The sequence below is a fragment of the Podarcis muralis genome, chromosome 1, assembly GCF_964188315.1.
Source record: "Podarcis muralis chromosome 1, rPodMur119.hap1.1, whole genome shotgun sequence".
In the NCBI taxonomy this organism is placed as follows: Eukaryota; Metazoa; Chordata; class Lepidosauria; order Squamata; family Lacertidae; genus Podarcis; species Podarcis muralis.
The window spans coordinates 127,538,056-127,558,192 of record NC_135655.1 but is presented as its reverse complement, the minus strand read 5'-3'; the positions used below and the strand labels follow the sequence as shown (position 1 = coordinate 127,558,192).

The window sequence follows — 20,137 nt, the reverse complement described above, 5'->3', positions numbered from 1 at the left end:
AACGGAACTGCACGTTCAGAACCATCTCCTGGGACTGTATCGGGGGGGGGGGGGATGTTCTCCCGCACTTCTAAAACCTCCCGTCTGTTAAAAAGGAAGGCATCGAGGTCTTCCGCAATACAGCTGTAGGCTATTTCCAGAGCATCGAGCATATGGCAAGAGGCTATTTCACCTCTCGCCATCCCATACAAGCAGCACAACAGACCGGTTGTCAGTTCATATCTGGGCCCAGTTCAAGGTGTTCACGTTACTGTTTAAAGTCCTAAATGGCTTAGGCTCCAAATACCTGAAAGACTGCCTCGTTCCCTTCAGACGACAGGCAAACCTGTATCAGGAATTTTTTAATGTCTTAATGTTTTACCATTTTTTAATGTAAGCTGCCCAGAGTGGCTGGGAAAACCCAGCCAGATGGGCAGAGTATAAATACAGTGGTACCTTGGGTTACATACGCTTCAGGTTACAGACTACTCTAACCCAGAAATAGTGCTTCAGGTTAAGAACTTTGCTTCAGGATGAGAACAGAAATCGTGCAGCAGCGGCGCAGCAGCAGCGGGAGGCCCCCATTAGCTAAAGTGGTGCTTCAGGTTAAGAACAGTTTCAGGTTATGAACGGACCTCCGGAACGAATGAAGTACTTAACCCGAGGTACCACTCTAATAATAACAACTAGTTATAACTGGTTAGAGCGTGGTGCCAATAACGCCAAGGTTGCAGGTTCAATCCTCGTATGGGACAACTGCATATTCCTACATTGGACGGGGTTGGACTAGATGACCCACAGGGTCCCTTAGTTGGAAGGGACCCTGTGGGTCATCTAGTCCAACCCCCTGCAATGCAGGAAACATTTGCCCAGTATGGGTCTCAAACCTACAACCCCGAGATTAAGAGTCTCATTCTCTACCAACTGAGCTATCCTGGGAAGCCAGGTCAAGAGAAGACTTCTTTTTCCACATGCTATTTTTCCATGCGCAGGGCTTTTTGTATATATAAAAAAAACAACACTGGGGAGAATTCCAACATGCAGTCCTCCCCCTTGCCTCTAAAATAGTACAATATACCTGAAGGGGGAATTAAAGAAGCTTTTAATGAGGGTGAAAGAGGAGAGCGCAAAATATGGTCTGAAGCTCAACATCAAAAAAACGAAGATCATGGCCACTGGGTCCCATCACCGCCTGGCAAATAGAAGGGGAAGAAATGGAGGCAGTGAGAGATTTTACTTTCTTGGGCTCCATGATCACTGCAGATGGTGACAGCAGCCACGAAATGAAAAGGCGCCTGCTTCTTGAGAGAAAAGCAATGACAATCCTAGACTGCATCTTAAAAAGCAGAGACATCACCTTGCCAACAAAGGTCTGTCTAGTTAAAGCTATGGTTTTCCCAGTAGTGATGTATGGAAGTGAGAGCTGGACCATAAAGAAGGCTGATCGCCGAAGAATTGATGCTTTTGAATTATGGTGCTGGAGGAGACTCTTGAGAGCCCCATGGAGTCTGAAGGAAATCAGCCCTGAGTGCTCACTGGAAGGACAGATCCTGAAGCTGAAGGCTCCAATACTTTAGCCACCTCATGAGAAGAGAAGACTCCCTGGAAAAGACCCTGATGTTGGGAAAGATGGAGGGCACAAGGAGAAGGGGACGACAGAGGACGAGGTGGTTGGACAGTGTTCTCGAAGCTACCAGCATGAGTTTGACCAAACTGTGGGAGGCAGTGGAAGACAGGAGTGCCTGGCATGCTCTGGTCCATGGGGTCACGAAGAGTCGGACACGACTAAATGACTAAACAACAACATACCTGAAGGAGCGTCTCCACCCCCACCATTCAGCCCGGTCACTGAGGTCCAGTTCTAAGGGTGTTCTGGCGGTTCTCTAACTGTGAGAAGTAAAGTTACAGGGAACCAGGCAGAGGGCCTTCTTGGTAGTGGCGCCCGCCCTGTGGAATGCCCTCCCATCAGATGTCAAGGAAATAAACCTCGTGTTAAGCACTTAATTCGTTCCGGAGGTCCGTACTTAACCTGAAACTGTTCTTAACCTGAAGCACCACTTTAGCTAATGGGGCCTTCTGCTGCCGCCACGCCACCGGAGCACGATTTCTGTTCTTATCCTGAAGCAAAGTTCTTAACCTGAAGCACTATTTTTGGGTTAGCGGAGTCCTTAACTTAAAGAGTATGTAACCCGAGGTACCACTGTATCTGACTTTTAGAAGACATCTGAAGGCAGCCCTGCTATGGAAGCTTTTAATATTTGATGAATTATTGTATTTTAATATTTTGCTATAGGCCACCCAGAGTGGCTGGGGAAACCCAGCCAGATGGGCGGGGTATGTATGTATGTATGTATAAATTATTATTATTATTATTATTATTATTATTATTACCCAACCATCCATTTAGAAACACATGGCAAAATCAGCCGGAAGGGAAGGGGAAAGACAGAAACAGATAAAGTTACTTGTGTTTCCATACTTATAGGGCAACGGCCAAGTCGAGCTGTCATGTAACACCACACCGAGCGCATACAGCACAAGAGTCTGAAACGAAATGAAAAATGCATCACTTTAGCCAGGTCAGATGACACACCACATTTGCTGGACACATTTGCGGGCTTTGCAGTGGGATTCTGTGCCTCTCAACAGGCCTCTCTCCCAAGCAAACTGGTACAGAATGTCAACTGAATAAGCTTTATTCATGCAAAATCCAGCCACCTTGCAGAATGAATTTGAAGTGAACCAGTCTAATTTCCAGTTGCTAAATTTGAAAGGAGTGGGTTGGTTTTTGTTTTTTGGTTTTTTTTGGGGGGGGTGGTATTTTGCTAGCAAAAGCCAGCAATAAGACACTGCTGTTATTTGGGTGGTGGTGGTGGTGGTGGAATGTATTTCAATGAAGGAATGCAAAAAACCAAAAAAAACCAGGCCCTGCAGGCTTCGTTTTATGAATGGAAATAAGATAGACACTTCTAGGCAAGCTGATTAAAAGAAGACTGATGGAAGACGTCTTGTTCTAGTTTGTCTTTCAGATTGGCTCATTTGAGCCTTCCCTTCGGATGTGAGGAATGCTTTGAAGCTCTCTGCTAAAGCGGACCTCAGGATGCAATCCTGAGCATGCTTGCCTAGAGAAAAGTGGGGTTTGGCTCCAAGCAAGCACAGCTTGGTCCTGCCAACCTAGCAGTTCAAAAGCACATCATGTGCAAGTAGATAAATAGGTACCGCTCCAGCGGGAAGGTAAACGGCGTTTCCGTGTGCTGCTCTGGTTCGCCAGAAGCGGCTTAGTCATGCTGGCCACATGACCCGGAAGCTGTCTGCGGACAAACGCCGGCTCCCTCGGCCTATAGAGCGAGATGAGCGTGCAACCCCAGAGTCGGTCACGACTGGACCTAATGGTCAGGGTTCCCTTTACCTTTACCTTTAAGCACAGCTTGGGGGAGGGGGTCAGGATGAGGGAGGATGTGAATGTACCATTTAAATCAGGGGTCAGCAACCTTTTTCAGCCGTGGGCCGGTCCACCATCCCTCAGACCTTGTGGGGGGCTGGACTATATTGGGGGGGGTGAACGAATTCCTATGCCCCACAAATAACCCAGAGATGCATTTTAAATAAAAGGACACATTCTACTCATGTAAAAACACGCTGATTCCCGGGCCGTCCGCGGACCGGATTGAGAAGGCGATTGGGCTGCATCCAGCCCCCGGGCCTTTGGTTGCCTCTCCTTGATTTAAATGAAGGAAGTAACCATAGCTTGGGTGATACAGGAAACCAAGGTTACTTAGGAGATTTCCTTTTAAATTGTGGTTTACACGAAGGGTCTGATAGCGGTGATCTGATGGCCTGGCTTACAGGAAAAAGAACACCCTGGTTTCTTAACCTCATGCATAAACCTCTACCTAAGCATTCCTATAATAAAAACAAAATATTAGCTTTCATCCATAGGAAAGGGAGACTTAAAAAAAAATACTTTTTAAAAAAAAATAAATTTTATTAAGGCTTATAGAGGAAAAATACAAAACTTAGTATCTTTCCCCTTTTTTGAACCAAACTAAGACTTTGATCTAGATACAATAAAAACATAAAAAGGGGGGGGGAGAGAAATAGAGAAAGAAAGAAAGAAAGAAAGAAAGAAAGAAAGAAAGAAAGAAAGAAAGAAAGAGGTTAAAAGAGAAAGATCGAAAAATAAGATTCAGAAAGTAAAGAACTTCTGATTCTTCCTATGTCTGCTATGTAAAAACAATATTCGCTTCATCCAATCCAATATAAAGGTAAAGGGACCCCTGACCATTAGGTCCAGTCGTGACCGACTCTGGGGTTGTGGCGCTCATCTCGCTTTACTGGCCGAGGGAGCCAGCGTACAGCTTCCGGGTCATGTGGCCAGCATGACTAAGCCACTTCTGGCGAACCAGAGCAGCACACGGAAACGCCATTTACCTTCCCGCCGGAGGTATTTATCTACTTGCAACTTGACGTGCTTTCAAACTGTTAGGTTGGCAGGAGCAGGGACCGAGCAACAGGAGCTCACCTTGTCGCGGGGATTCGAACCGCCGACCTTCTGATCGGCAAGTCCTAGGCTCTGTGGTTTAACCCACAGCGCCACCCGCATCCCTAATCCCATATAACACCCAACAAATCCACTTTCTATGAGCAAACATTATTTTCAGTCCTCAAATCTAAATATCGTTATTTCTTTTTCATGCAAAATGTCTCTGAGACGTTTCCAACCTTTAACAAATGTTAACAATGACTTTTCTCTGATTAAAGGAAAGGGAGGCTTTGAGCGCTGGCTTCCAGTCCTACCTCTTTGGGAATAATATGCTGGTCAACGCTGCCCTCCAGCTCTTGCAGCCGAGCTGCAATTGGTGTCAGTTTTGATGTCCTCACCGTCTCACACAGAACCTGCCGGCAATATCTGCAAACAGAGAAACCCACTGCAAACCTTTCGTTTGAAACAAGAAAAAGGCGGCAACAACAATGAAAACCCCATCGGACACACTTCTTCAGACTCCTGAAGCTGGCTTCTTAGATTCTGTAAGGGCAAAAACCCAGGGCTTCATGTTAAGTTACAGCGCAACTTGTATCAGGATCAATCCATTAGCGTACAAATTGCATTTTGACTGGCCAGAACACAGACACAAAACATTCCCAAATTGCTAACCATGCTTTGAAGAAAAGAAGCACAGATTCTGATGTGGGGCTCACGTACTCCATGCTACCCTGAGTCTTTCAGTTCCACCTCTGGTCCATGGATTTGCTTAAAAATCAGGGCCTAATGTTACAAGATTGCCTCATAACCAAGGTTTGCAAACCCACTTCAGTTCTGGTTTGTGTTGACCATGGTTATATCTGGACTTAAACAAAACGTAGAAAGGAGGAAGGAAATTGGTGTAAGAGTAACAGAAGGAATCATAGAGTTGGAATAGACCAGAAGGGCCATCGAGTCCAACCCCCTGCCAAGCAGGAAACACCATCAGAGCACTCCTGACATATGGTTGTCAAGCCTCTGCTTAAAGACCTCCAAAGAAGGAGACTCCACCACACTCCTTGGCAGCAAATTCCACTGTCAAACAGCTCTTACTGTCAGGAAGTTCTTCCTAATGTTTAGGTGGAATCTTCTTTCTTGTAGTTTGGATCCATTGCTCCGTGTCCGCTTCTCTGGAGCAGCAGAAAACAACCTTTCTCCCTCCTCTATGTGACATCCTTTTATATATTTGAACATGGCTATCATATCACCCCTTAACCTCCTCTTCTCCAGGCTAAACATGCCCAGCTCCCTTAGCCGTTCCTCATAAGGCATCATTTCCAGGCCTTTGACCATTTTGGTTGCCCTCCTCTGGACATGTTCCAGTTTGTCAGTGTCCTTCTTGAACTGTGGTGCCCAGAACTGGACACAGTACTCCAGGTGAGGTCTGACCAGAGCAGAATACAGTGGCACTATTACTTCCCTTGAAGTGCAAGGGAAGGAGTGCAAGGTCAGTCTGGATGACCGGCTTCTTGAGCGTTCATCCTGATTTGTTTGCATAAAACTCATGGGGAGGTTGTCAGGCCTTCATTCAGATTTGTTTGCAGAGAGGCTAAAGGATGACATTGCATCAAGCCAACTGCAATCCAAATTCGCCCGGGACTTTCCCTATCACTTTCCTGACTGCAAGAAGTCAGGTGTCTACTTGGAAGTAGGTCTGCTGCACATAGCTGTCAACTTACAGATTTGAAAATAAGGGACCAGCAGCCTCAAAAATAAGGGATATGCTTGACAACCATATGTCAGGAGTGCTCTGATGGTGTTTCCTGCTTGGCAGGGGGTTGGACTCGATGGTCCTTGTGGTCTATTCCAACTCTATGATTCTATGATTCTATGAAAATAAGGGATTTTAGTCAACCAGTTCCTTGCCTTTCCCCCATAACAGTCAATCGAAGGAGCCTCCAAAACAAATCCAAAAGCCCCCCCCCACGAGATCGCCACCCGCCATTGTACTCAACCAGCTCCTTTCCTTTCCCCCCACCACGTGCCCCCGCTCCAGACCTTTTCCCCAGCAAAGGTGAGTGGGCCATCGATGACGTAGCCATCCGATTCCGAGCACAGGTATGTTCAACTTCTGAGCCCCTCCGAGCCAAAGGCAGAAAGCCCAGCCAGCAGCCAAACGAAGCCTCAAGCGGTGGTTCCCACAGCGCAGCAACCCGGCAAAGGGGATGCAGCAAGGAAAACCACCGTCACCTCTCCGCTGGGAAGCGCTGAGCAAAGGCGAGTCCCCAGGCAACGCGGCCGATTTGATCGGCACAAGGCATGCAAGCTCCACCCCCCCAGTCGTTCTTAGACTCCTTATTGGGTGAGCAACGCAGCCAAGCAACACAGTTGGAGCCTCCCTCCTCCCTGGCCGGCAGGGAGGGAGGGAGAGGAGCTGCTTCCTTTGAAACCCGGGAAATTTACGGGATATCATCAATCCGGGACAGCAGCGGGAAACGGCCCTGGGATAAGGGAGTTTCCCGCCAAATAAGGGACGGTTGCCAGCTATGCTGCTGCACACAAGCGCCAAATCGTCTTTAACTGCACAAGCTGAATTTGCCTGCGTGAGATTCCTACATGCCAAACCGCAACAGCATGGAAGAGGTGCAGGGGTGTGTGGTACAATCCTGCTCTCAAAACTGGTTAGGTTATCAGTGAAGTTGTAGCTGTTGAGTCCCAAGCACAGCCATAAAACACACACACAACCTAGTGAATACCTGAGTTGCTCAATTTTCACAGGTGTAACTGGACCTTTTCCAAGAACCTGGTCCATCTCCTTGTAAAGCTTCTCCTGAATTTCTTTTGAGGTAGTCAAGAAATAAACTGCCCAGGTGCACACTGTTATATAAAAAAAGAAAAAGACGAGAGGATATGTTAAGTCAGCAATTTCTTCCTTTCGATTTACAGTTCCTATACGGTAGCTAAAAAAAGAAAGCAAAAACGCAGAATGTAAAGATCAGATCATACGAAGCAGTGCTACCCACAAAGAGGAAACAGCTGTTCTGAGGAAATGAAAATATATGCTTGCAAAAGCCAGAAGGACATTTCAAAAGCCTAAAGAGTTCTTTTGAAGTAAGGCCGCTACTTAGCAATTATGAAGTGCTTTCTCCTAAGTGCACCACATGTAAGATTCAGCCAGCGCTATAACCACCCTGTAAAGTAGACAATTATTATTATTCCCACATTGCAGGTGGAGGCCGGGGAGATAGTAGCTTGCTGAAAACTATCCAGTGAGTTTAAAGCAGAGCCCAGATTTAGGTGATAGACTTCTAGCTCATAGCCCCTATGCTAGAATAGCTTTTGAAGGAGTTGGAGACCTCTAGAACAGGGATATGGATCCATCCCACAGGCTGGCCATTTTGACAGGTGGGTGGGAGACCGCCTACCTGTCAATCAACCGACATCGCTATGGTGTCAGGCAACCAATTTTTCCTTTGCAGCATGGCAAACCGCGCTGGGAGGGGGGGACCCAAGCCAAATGAGGCTTAATGTTTCCACCTATCTGCAATTAGGCAGCAACTTCAAACCTGTAGAAGTTTCCCCATGCCCCATTTAGTGCAGGAGTCAGCTGCACTGTAGCCTTCTTAGACTTTACCGATTGGTAGGGTGAGCGTTGACAGGGACGCGGGTGGCGCTGTGGGTAAAAGCCTCAGTGCCTAGGGCTTGCCGATCGAAAGGTCGGCGGTTCGAATCCCCGCCGCAGGGTGCGCTCCCGTTGCTCGGTCCCAGCGCCTGCCAACCTAGCAGTTCGAAAGCACCCCCGGGTGCAAGTAGATAAATATCGACCACTCCGGCGGGAAGGTAAACGGCGTTTCCGTGTGCTGCGCTGGCTCGCCAGATGCAGCTTTGTCACGCTGGCCACGTGACCCGGAAGTGTCTCTGGACAGCGCTGGCCCCCGGCCTCCTGAGTGAGATGGGCGCACAACCCCAGAGTCTGTCAAGACTGGCCCGTACGGGCAGGGGTACCTTTACCTTTACCTTAGGGTGAGCGTTGCTCCCAGAGAGGGAGGAAGGAGTCAAAAGACACCAAGGTTGATTCAGAGAAAGAGTTCTTTATTTCTGCTCTCTGGAGTAGCAGAAAGGCACTTGCGTGGTCCGTTCACAGCAAGTCCGAAGAAAGAGAAATTTCACACAGTATATATATCCTCCAGGCACCCTCTCCCCCCTTCCCCAGGAATCCAGCCTCGTACGTTCATACACGTAAGTTGACATCCATGACCATAAACAGATGTTCCTGTTCCTGTAATCTTGGGGTTAAGAGGGTCACTCAGCTATAGGAGTTTCCCTTGACGCCATCTCTATCTCCAGCTATGGGGGCTGACAGACCCTGTCTTGCAGAGTCTGTGGGTCAGTGTGTCAGGATATTTACAACCTACAAGATAAGATAAGCCCCAGCTCTGCCGTCCCGTCTCCACTTCGGAACTGACAAGGCCATCCATTAAGCGTCACGGACTGATAAAGGAGAGGGCTTTGTTTATACAGCTGGGTTCCTGTTATACATTGGCTCAAGTGCTCAAGTTAATGGTTTTTAGCTAATGGACCCTTGGAGAAGGAAAAATGGGGATTTTGGGGCCTGTTTCAGACTGACTGCACAGTCAGGCTTTAGATTTGGGAAACCCATTCCTTCAGCGTTACCGAGAGCTCCATTATCCCAGCTGGCTTGTTTTTACCACCAATCTGCTGACAGTCTGTGACAGCAAGCCTCCCTCGCCAGCACGCAACAAAAAGCGTACTTTTAAGGCTCATGACCATGCATCTGCAGTCATGTCTCTACCTGCGCCATGCCCAATGGCATGTACAGCATTGGGTAAGGGGCAGTTGGCTGTGGTTTGTAGAAAATGGCTTCATGTGATGAATGGGGACCAATCTCACCCCTACTCAAGCCACCCCAATCAAGTGAAACCTGATTCTGATATAATGATCAAAATAATATTCTGTCCTTCATCAGGGCTCAGTATGTGGGGATTTCCCATTTTATCTTTGGGACAACTCTACAAGGTAGGTTAGCCTGGAAAGGCAATGACCCAAGGTCATCCATTTTAATTAATTAAATTTATGTACCATCCTTCATGCAAGGATCACAGGGCAGCTGGCAATATTAAGCTTCATGGCTGAGCAGTGATTTGAACCCAAGACATCCTAGTCCTAATTCACCAACCATAGTATGTTGCAAGAACTGGACATGGAGGAAGGGTTTAATTTCCTTCTGGGGCACAAATCAACCCATGTATAAGCCCACAGGTGTAGAGTAATAATAATAATAATAATAATAATAATAATAATAATAATTTATTTATACCCCGCCCATCTGGCTGAGTTTCCCCAGCCACTCTGGGCGGCTCCCAATCAAGTGTTAAAAACAGTACAGCATTAAATATTAAAAACTTCCCTAAACAGGGCTGCCTTCAGATGTCTTTTAAAGATAGGATAGCTGCTTATTTCCTTCACATCTGAAGGGAGGGCGTTCCACAGGGTGGGTGCCACTACCAAGAAAGCCCTCTGTCTCAGCCAAGCCAGCTGATTAAGGCATGTCAGTTCATTGGTCAATCAGTGGGTTTGTCTGGGAGTCGGAGTCTGTGTTAAGTCTTGAACTGCTGCATCAACAGAAATATTTGTATATATCTGTATCTGCAAAGCCGACAAGCTGTATGCCTATATCAATGTCTGGAACTGTATTACTGAAGCCTTATCTTCTGCCCCAGTAAACTATTTTGGACTTTTTCTATATTTCCATTGGCCTAGGACCTTGAAGACTAAAATCTATTGTGTCTTGAGTTTTCACAGGCACAAGCCTTCCCCCCTCAGTTGCACAAAGCTTTATGTTCCATTTTGTATACTTACACTTAGCTGTGATTATGGACCCCGCCAGTGAGAATATCATTGTGTCTTCCAAAATCTAGGAAACAAAGTCTGGTTCAGGGAGACCGAATCAGTACATGGTAAAAATTGTCACTATCCCATCAAAAATCTTGGCTGAGGGGACAAATAATAAAATAGCAGGATCTGAGTAATCGCTCTAGTTATTAATAGTATATATTCGAAATAGTTTGTTTAGAATATGTAAAAAAATAACAATATTAGGACCTGGAATTAATTCTATACTTATTAATTACAGATATAGTAGGAAAAACTTGGGAACAGAAGGAATGACCTATCTTCCATAGCCCCTTTACAGATGTTCTGGGTAGAAAAAATGTGCAACGTCACGCAAAAATTCAAAAACCTACACAGATACACAAAGAACCCTCATATTTGTGAACCACTGTGTTCAATAGGGTGTACAGTGGTACCTTGGTTCTCAAACGCTGAAAACCTAGAAGTAAGTGTTCTGGTTTTTGTACGTTTTTCAGAAGCTGAACGTCCAATGCGGCTGTCTGCTATTGTTTCCGGGGCACCTGCACCAATCAGAAGCTGCGCCTTGGTTTTTGAACATTTCGGAAGTCAAATGGACTTCCAGAACTGATTAAGGTTGGCGCTTTTGCTATTTATTTTGTGTTTTTGAGGCTTTTTTGGTTAATTTGTTTTTGTGACTCAGTGGAACCCAGTTCAGCTACTGATTGATTGATTGTGTGACTGTGGAAATGGATAAAAGCCCCCCATCCAAACAATGACTATCATCACTGCAGGTAAGAAAATAATAATAATTTTAATTTTTATAATCTACAATACTGTCTTTTTTATTTTATAGTACAGTACATTGATTATTGCTTTCATTTTATGGATCAATTATTTTGTTAGATAGTAAAATTCATGTTAGGGACGTGGGTGGTGCTGTGGGTAAAAGCCTCAGCGCCTAGGGCTTGCCGATCGAAAGGTCGGCGGTTCGAATCCCTGCGGCGGGGTGCGCTCCCGTTGCTCGGTCCCAGCGCCTGCCAACCTAGCAGTTCGAAAGCACTTCCAGGTGCAAGTAGATAAATAGGGACCGCTTACTAGCGGGAAGGTAAACGGCATTTCCGTGTGCGGCTCTGGCTCGCCAGAGCAGCGATGTCACGCTGGCCATGTGACCCGGAAGTGTCTTCGGACAGCGCTGGCCCCCGGCCCCTTGAGTGAGATGGGCGCACAACCCTAGAGTCTGTCAAGACTGGCCCGTACGGGCAGGGGGTACCTAAAATTCATGTTAAATCGCTGTTAAATTCATGTTAAATTGCTGTTTTAGGGGCTGTTTTTAAAAGTCTGGAACGGATTAATCCATTTTGCATTACTTTCTATGGGAAAGTGTGCCTTGGTTTTGGAACGGACTTCTGGAACAGATTAAGTTTGAGAACCAAGGTACCACTGTACCAGCGAAGGTGCTCAACTGCTGTGGTGGTCAAATGGCTAATGAGCTGCTCTGTGGAGCAAGTGTCGTACATTCGAGTCTCAGGATCACCCTCTCTTTTGCTCCCGACATGAGTGGCTTTTCAAACTGGCAAGGGGGCCCCAACCCTGTCCCTTTCCCCTGAGTGGGGTTTGAACTCAAGTTGGTGTCATGAATGCTGTGCCTTATTAAAGTTCCCAGACTGCTTGCCCAAAGGGTCTCCCTTTGGACGAGCAATGACCTTGCCAAGGAACATGCTCACTCGACTTGAGTTGGCGGTTCCCTCCAGGGAGGAAGTCATGCTTGGAACAGAAGGTGCTTCTGAGTCATTCAGGAGGACGAGTCATAGCAGCGGCCTTTAAATGCCGGCTGCTCAAGGATTCCAAGATGGCGGCCTGAGGTTCAAACATGGAACCTGAGAGACTTGGACCAGCATGCCTTGCAAGCCGCGGGCTAGCCGCTCCCCCACAAAGGTCAATGCTGCACGGAGCCATGTTAAGCAGAAGTAGCTGCTTCAAACGCTTCTCTCGGGACGAAAGCAAAGAGAGCAATCAAATAGAAATCTATATACCGTATTTTTTGCTCCATAAGGTGCACTGGACCATAGGGCGCACCTAATCAAGAAAAAAAATATTATTCCCCCCCCCCAGCCCCAAAGAGCAGCGTACAGGCTGCGCGCAACCTCTCCCTGCCGGAGGGGTTGCGCACGGCTATGGCACAAGCCAAGACAGCGAGCAGGATCCATCCCGCTCGCTGTCTTGGCTTGTGCCATAGCTGCGCGCAACCCCTCCGGCAGGGTGAGGCTGCGCGGGGCTAAAGAAGCCATAGCCGCGTGTAGCCTCTCCCTGCCGGAGGGGCTGCGCGTGGCTAACCCTGAAGCCTTCCGAGCGCAGCGCAAGTTCCCGCTGCGCTCCTCAGGCTTCGGGTTCCTTTTGCTGAAGCCGGGAGAGGAAGACTCTCCTGGCTTCAGCAAAAGGAACCTGAAGCCTTCAGAACGCAGCGGTAACTCGCTCTGCGCTCCAAAGGCTTAAGGGGGCTATCCCTGAAGCCTGGAGAGTGGGAGGGGTCGGTGCGCACCGACGCCTCTCGCTCTCCAGGCTTCAGCGAAAGCAACGCGAAGCCTCCGGAGCGTGGAGGGAACGCTCCCTCTGCGCTTCAGAGGCTTCGCGTTGCTATCGCTGAAGCCAAGGAGCCTGCATTCGCTCCATAGGACGCACACACATTTCCCCTTAATTTTTGGAGGGGGAAAAGTGCGTCCTATAGAGGGAAAAATACGGTATTTAAAGCTTCAAGGTTGCAAAAGGAGAAAACCCTCTCCCGCCCCTCTCTCTTCCTCTCTCGGATGAAGATTAAAATCGGGAGAAACAATGCAGGCAATTAAATTAATCAAGCCCAGCAGAATGCAATTACCAGCAGGTCTAGCGGGACTTCCATTAATGGTTAATTACAGCACAGATGTAGATACCTGCTTGTCGCTCAGCTTCCCCTGCAGTAAAGCGTCTATGAAGATGTCTCGGCTGAGATTCTTCCCCTGCCGTTCTTTTATCACTTTCTTCAAGACCAACTCCATGTCCACCAGAGCTTCGGGCACAGGAAAACAAAACGGTTCTTTCATTAGCCGGCAGAGGACATTGTCTCAGAGTCCGCCTTGACACACCCTGCCAGGCGGTTTGCAGTCCGCTCCCTCGTGAGGGCTGCTTCACGCGTTACAGATCAGGCGTGGGGAACCTTTGGACCTCCAGATGTTGAAGGACGACAACTCCCATCATTCCTGGCCATTCCCCGGTGCTGATGGGAGTTGGAGCTCAGCAGAATCCAATAAGCAAATACTGAATAAATCTGTAATTGTCTTTCTACGCTTCCTCCCATACAAGGCAGCTGAATACTGAGCCACAACATTCCTAAAGTTACAAACCACTCCAAGTCTGAGTACAGTATTTTTAGCCACCATCCATCTTGGACTCTGAAGAGGTGGAATCCCTTTGCATGCAGCTCCCCTTTGGAGCAGAGAGCGCATTGTCAAGAGATCTCAGCATCACTTTCTTGGCACGTAAATGCAGACGTTGTTTATTGCTTACTGTGCCCTTTAAAAAAATGTGTGTGTGAGAGAGAGAGAGAATAATAATAGCTACCAGGGATCCCGTTGCTAGACTAACGCTCCCATCATCCCTGATGGCAGGCCATGCTATCGGGGGGTTATAGAAGTTGGGGGTTCAACAACATACAGTCGTACCTTGGTTCTCAAACATACCATATTTTTTTGCTCTATAAGACTCACTTTTTCCCTCCTTAAAAGTAAGGGGGAATGTGTGTGCGTCTTACGGAGCGAATGCAGGCTGCGCAGCTATCCCAGAAGCCAGAACAGCAAGAGGGATTGCTGCTTTCACTTCTGGGATTCAGAATATTTTTTTTCTTGTTTTCCTCCTCCAAAAACTAGGCTCGTCTTGTGGTCTGGTGCATCTTATAGAGCGAAAAATACGGTAATTCTGTTCCGGACGTCCGTTCGACTTCCGAAATGTTCGAAAACCAAGGTGCGGCTTCTGATTGGCTGCAGGGGCTTCCTGCACTCAAGCCAAAGCCACGTCAGACATCCGGCGTCCGAAAAACGTTCAAAAACCAGAACACTTACTTCTGGGTTTTCAGCGTTTGGGAGTTCCAAGGCATTTGAGAACCAAGATATGACTGTATTGTGGGTCACCAGGTAGCTGCTCTCAGACTAAACCAATAACCAGAGTCTCTCCCCTCCTACAGATACGAAAAGTATTGCACAAAATGTGCCCAGTTTATTTTAAAGTGTAAAGGCCTTTGGCTATGTGCAATCCACTTAATGGGCACACTGATTTGGGGAGTGGGAAGATGAATGAAGAGAGGGATTATTGGACTGGTTCAAGAACCACATGTTCTTGGAAGACACAAGATTTGCCCACCCTGGAAGAATGGCAGATGCAACTGATAGACTATATGGAATTGGCAGAAATGACTGGCAGAATCCGAGACCTGGGAGAAGAGCTAGTGGAAGAGGACTGGAAGAAATTTAAAGACTATTTGCAAAAGTATTGTAAACTGTATGAATGTTAGAATGATGCAGGGTATAAAGATAATATGGCATTAGTGACATAGCTGAAAGGAGTATGTAAAAAGAATAAGAACAAAGGTGAAGCTAGAATAACGTTATGTCCAAATTAAACAATTGATAATAAAGGGAAACTGGAGACATAATGGGTGAAATGTACAAATACAAAATATGATTGGAAGGAGGGTGAAGTATTGCTGAACAAGAATTTGTAAAGGGGAACACAGAAAAGGGAGATGTGAGGAAGTCTGGAAAGAGGGTTATGAAAACAACATCTAAGGAATTGGTGTTTTATGTTCTTTTTCTTCTTCTCATTTTTCCATGTCTTTTTTCTTCTATTTTGTAGGGGGGGGGGTTATTGTACTTTTTCTCTTTTTTGGTTTTTTTTTTGACTGATTGTGACGGTGTTTTCTCTTTTTGGTTGTGAATGTGAAGCTTGTTTTATTGTTTAATTTTTTTTAATAAATATCTTTTAAAAAAAAGAAAAAAGAACCACATGTTCTTAGCTGCGTGTAGTTCACCTCGGTAAGGCAAACGATCTGATGTAATAGCTGCATTGGACAACAAGCTGCCTGCAAAGGACAGCACAAAGTATTTGAAAAGTTACGTCCTGCCTTATTCAATTTGCCAGAGGCTGTACTACAGTAGATTGCTGGAGCAATAGCTCCAGGGCTCCTGGAAGTTCTGCTTAAAACCAAACTACCCTTAACCTCACATTTTTAAGCCTCTCTGTGCAGTGGCAGGGATGAAGTTTTTCTTTCTTGCTTGTGGAAACAGTTACAAGAGAACCAAATCCAAAGCAATGGTCTGAGGACGTTCTGATTTGAAGGCCTATTGATTTGAAGACATTCTGGGCATCTCCTGTGAAATAGGCAAGCATACCTAATTCAGCCACACACACAAAAAGAAAATGGATTTTGCAGCCTGGATGCGATTGTCGCATTGACACCTGGCAGGGCTAATGCGCGGACCCCGAGATTAAACTCACCGTCTTCATACAGCTTTTTTCGAGTCATGCTTTTGTCAAGTGAGCCATCCAAGAAACCCTTTCCAATTTCTGACCAGATCTGAAACAAGTGCAGATGAATCGCATTATCTTTCCAAGTCTTATTAAGCATTTTGTCTTAAATCAGACTCCCCGGAAAAATAAAAATTAGGGCTTTAGTGCTATACAGTGGTACCGGAGAGCCAGTGTGGTTTAGTGGTTAAGAGCAGTGGACTCGTAATCTGGTGAACTGGGTTCGCTTCCCCGCTCCTCCACATGCAGCTGCTGGGTGACCTTGGGCTAGTCACACTTCTCTGAAGTCTCTCAGCCCCACTCACCTCACAGAGTGTTTGTTGTGGGGGAGGAAGGGAAAGGAGATTGTTAGCCGCTTTGCAACTCCTTAAGGGAAGTGAAAGGCGGGATATCAAATCCAAACTCTTCCTCTGGTTAAGAACTTAATTCGTTCCGAAGGTCCATTCTTAACCTGATACTGTCCTTAACCTGAAGCACCACTTTAGCTAATGGAGCCTCCCGCGCCGCCGCCGCACGATTTCTGTTCTCATCCTGAAGCAAAGTTCTTAACCAGAGGTACTATTTCTGGGTTAGCGGAGTCTGTAACCTGAAGCGTCTGTAACCGGAAGCGTCTGTAACCCGAGGTACCACTGTAATTGTAATAAGAGACTGGCTCTCATTGGCCCGAATCCTAAAACAAAACGTAAGGAATTTTACTGAATAAAAGGTTTCCCCAACCACATGGCTCAGCAAGAGCTCCTTATTTCCCTTAGCTATGGTTTCTGGGGGTGGTAAAAGGTAAAGGGATTCCTGACCATTAGGTCCAGTCGCGGACGACTCTGGGGTTGCGGCGCTCATCTCGCTTTATTGGCCGAGGGAGCCGGCGTACAGCTTCCGGGTCACGTGGCCAGCATGACTAAGCCGCTTCTGGCGAACCAGAGCAGCGCACGGAAATGCCATTTACCTTCCCGCTGGAGTGGTACCTATTTATCTACTTGCACTTTGACGTGCTTTCGAACTGCTAGGTTGGCAGGAGCAGGGACCGAGCAACAGGAGCTCACCCCGTCGCGGGGATTCGAACCGCTGACCTTCTGATTGGCAAGTGCTAGGCTCTGTGGTTTAACCCACAGCGCCACCCTCGTCCCTTCTGGGGGTGGAGGGGTGTGTTTTTTGCAGGTAACTGCAGGTTTGGGAGGGAAACTTCTTCCATGAACTTCCTTAAGTCAACTGACCTTAGGATCCAAGCCAACGTGCCTTAGGTGTAGATTGACGACTACTGCATTAGAGCGGTATTTCCAAGGAGGAAGGCTTACGCAGCAGCTACTGGCACAGCTGAAGGTAAGGCTCCATTAATAGAAAGTGGGCAGATTAATCCCTCGGGATAAATCACACCGAATGGCCCATAAGAGTGCTGCTGAAACAGAGCCAGGATGCTCCTTCCAACAAATGATCGGCTACAAAAGTCAGCAATACAGGGCTTGGGATCATGGCAACAGAAATTACAACTATGGTGGTACCTTGGTTCTCAAACGCCTTGGGACTCAAACAACTTGGAACCCAAACACTGCAAACCCAGAAGTAAGTGTTCCGGTGTGCGAGTCTTTTTCGGAAGCCGAACGTGCTCCGTTTTGAGTGTTACGCTTCCGATTTGAATGCCACACTTCTGTTTTGAGTGTTATGCTGAGGTCTGTTTTTGTTATTTACCCGTATTTTTCGCTCTATAAGGCGCACCAGACCACAAGACACACCTTGTTTTTGGAGGAGGAAAACAAGAAAAAAAATATTCTGAATCTCAGAAGCCAGAACAGCAAGAGGGATCGCTGCGCAGTGAAAGCAGCAATTCCTCTTGCTGTTCTGGCTTCTGGGATAGCTGCGCAGCCTGCATTCGCTCCATAAGACGCACACACATTTCCCCTTACTTTTAAGGAGGGAAAAAGTGAGTCTTATACAGCAATAAATACGATATTTTGCGTTTTTGTGTCTCTTTTTTTGTTTTTGTGACTGTGTGGAACCCAATTCAGCTATTGATTGATTGTGTGACTGCAGTACATTGTTCATTGCTTTTATTTTATGGATCAATGGTCTCGTTAGATAGTAAAATTCATGTTAATTGCTGTTTTAGGGGTTGCTTTGAAAAGTCTAGAATGGATTAATCCATTTTGCATTACTTTCTATGGGAAAGCGCACCTCGGTTTTGAAATGCTTTGGTTTTGGAACGGATTTCCGAAACGGATTAAGTTTGAGAACCAAGGTACCACTGCATGTGTGAAATTATATTTATTTGTGAGCAAAAGGCATAATCAGATCCATGGCAACGAGAACGTCAGGGTGCAAAAAAGCTCATTTTCAAATCCATGCTCGCTTAGGAAGCTGGCCGAGTGGCTATGTGCGAATGTCTCCACGAGGGGTTCATAGTTTCGTTTCGGCAAAGTTGGCGGTTGGCAGAAATCTGCCCCTCCTCTCCACGCAAGCCTACCGCTCTGGACACCTTGGGCGTCAAAAACATCAGTCCCCATCTTTCCTCTGGAGTTGGAGGCAAAGGCTGGGGCTCGGTTTGTTGTCACACAGCCTTGCAAGACCAAGAAAAGGTCCGCCACAGCCTTAATCTCTAGCTTGCAGCTGGTGGGAGCAGTGCCGGATTTACGTATAAACTGAACAAGCTATAGCTTAGGGCCCCACTCTCTTGGAGCCCCCCCAAAAAATTAAAGGGGGGAAAACTGGATGTACATTTCCAAAATATAAGATAAAAAACAAGAACAGTGTTTTGTGTTGTGTACGCTCCTATGATGTAAGTAATGAACCCCGCCTGCTAGCCTGCTCCCTAAAATATCACTGGTTTGCTCATTTCTATATATAGGATGCCTACATTCTGCTATTTATAATTATTAGTAGTTTGCATCATATAAAGGTAAAGGGACCCCTGACCATTCGGTCCAGTCGCGGACGACTCTGGGGTTGCGGCGCTCATCTCGCTTTACTAGCTGAGGGAGCCGGTGTTTGTCTGCAGTCAGCTTCCGGGTCATGTGACCAGCATGACTAAGCCACTTCTGGCGAACCAGAGCAGTGCACAGAAATGCTGTTTACCTTCCCACCGGAGTGGTACCTATTTATCTACTTGCACTACAGGCATTTATCTCCACTACAGGCATAGGCAAACTCGGCCCTCCAAATGTTTTTGGGACTACAACTCCCATCATCCCTAGCTAACAGGACCAGTGGTCAGGGATGATGGGAATTGTAGTCTCAAAACATCTGAAGGGCCGCATTTGCCTATGCCGGCTCCAATAATTCCCAGAGACTGTCTCTCTGCGAGAGAGATTGTGTCTAAACCAGGGTGGATTTGATTTAAATCACAATTTAAATCACTAGTCAGTAGGACTTGAATTAAATCTTTTTTTTACAGAAAGACTCATTATTGCTGGTATCATCTTAATATTTACAATCAGATGAAGGTTTCATTTTTGGAATAATAAAGTTTCAGAGTAGTTTTCACAGTTATATAAAAAATTACTGATTTGGTTATACTATTAGAAATACATAGTTATGAAATTATTGTGAGGTTTAATAAGTTAATTGTTTATATTTGGACAACTTTCCTGCAGTACTTAATTGTAAGGAGAAAAGCAATCATTTCCTTAATAACAATTTAAACTATTTAACTAAAACAATAACATTATAGCATAAACTGATGTGGTTAAACTTTTTTTTTAAAGAACTTAGACTGAGTTTTAGCACACATGAAAAACTTAAAACAAATTCTTACTTCCTGATGAATAGCCTTTGAACTATAACGTGACTTAAACAGAAAACTATCTTTAGAAAGATTTTTCCTCCAAAAGCATTTTATTTTAAAAATCTGATTAAAATTTTAAAAATCCGATTTAAATTTTTAAAAATCCGATTTACATTTTTTAAAATCTGATTTAATTTTTTTTTTAAAGCAGCGATTTTTATCCACTCTGGCCTAAACTGTTTAAGGCTAAATGTGCCCGGGAATCAAAAAGTGCTGGGTTTGCAAGACAATCAGAAGCAAGAACTTGAGAAATAACATTTCTTTCTCTCCCCTTCCAGACGCTTACCGCATCGTGGTTCTTACGGAACCGGATTACTTCCTGGTCATCCTCGAACCTGCCGCCCATTGCGGCTTGAGTGACAGCCTTCATCGAAAAGCCAAGCATGTGCTGACTGAGGGGCACATGTTGAGATTCGGGGAAGGACAGCCATTTTGCAAGAAGCTCTTCTGACAGCTTGAAGAAAAGAAGAGAGATCCTGTGTCAAACCCATCGCTTT

The 20,137-nt window shown here is 46.2% G+C and overlaps 1 protein-coding gene across 2 annotated transcripts in view; it reads right to left on the bottom strand.

Annotated features, from left to right (window-relative positions):
- Positions 1-20,137, bottom strand: part of CYP20A1 (cytochrome P450 family 20 subfamily A member 1) — a 42,183-nt gene that overhangs the window by 10,491 nt on the left and 11,555 nt on the right. For both annotated transcript variants that reach the window (XM_028701916.2, XM_077918220.1), the window contains 7 exons: positions 19,927-20,094; positions 15,839-15,917; positions 13,243-13,358; positions 10,322-10,376; positions 7,198-7,318; positions 4,777-4,888; positions 2,459-2,523 (listed from right to left, as the gene is read on the bottom strand). In XM_028701916.2, coding sequence (XP_028557749.2) covers positions 2,459-2,523; positions 4,777-4,888; positions 7,198-7,318; positions 10,322-10,376; positions 13,243-13,358; positions 15,839-15,917; positions 19,927-20,094 — 716 coding nt within the window. The remainder of the gene's footprint in view (positions 1-2,458; positions 2,524-4,776; positions 4,889-7,197; positions 7,319-10,321; positions 10,377-13,242; positions 13,359-15,838; positions 15,918-19,926; positions 20,095-20,137) is intronic.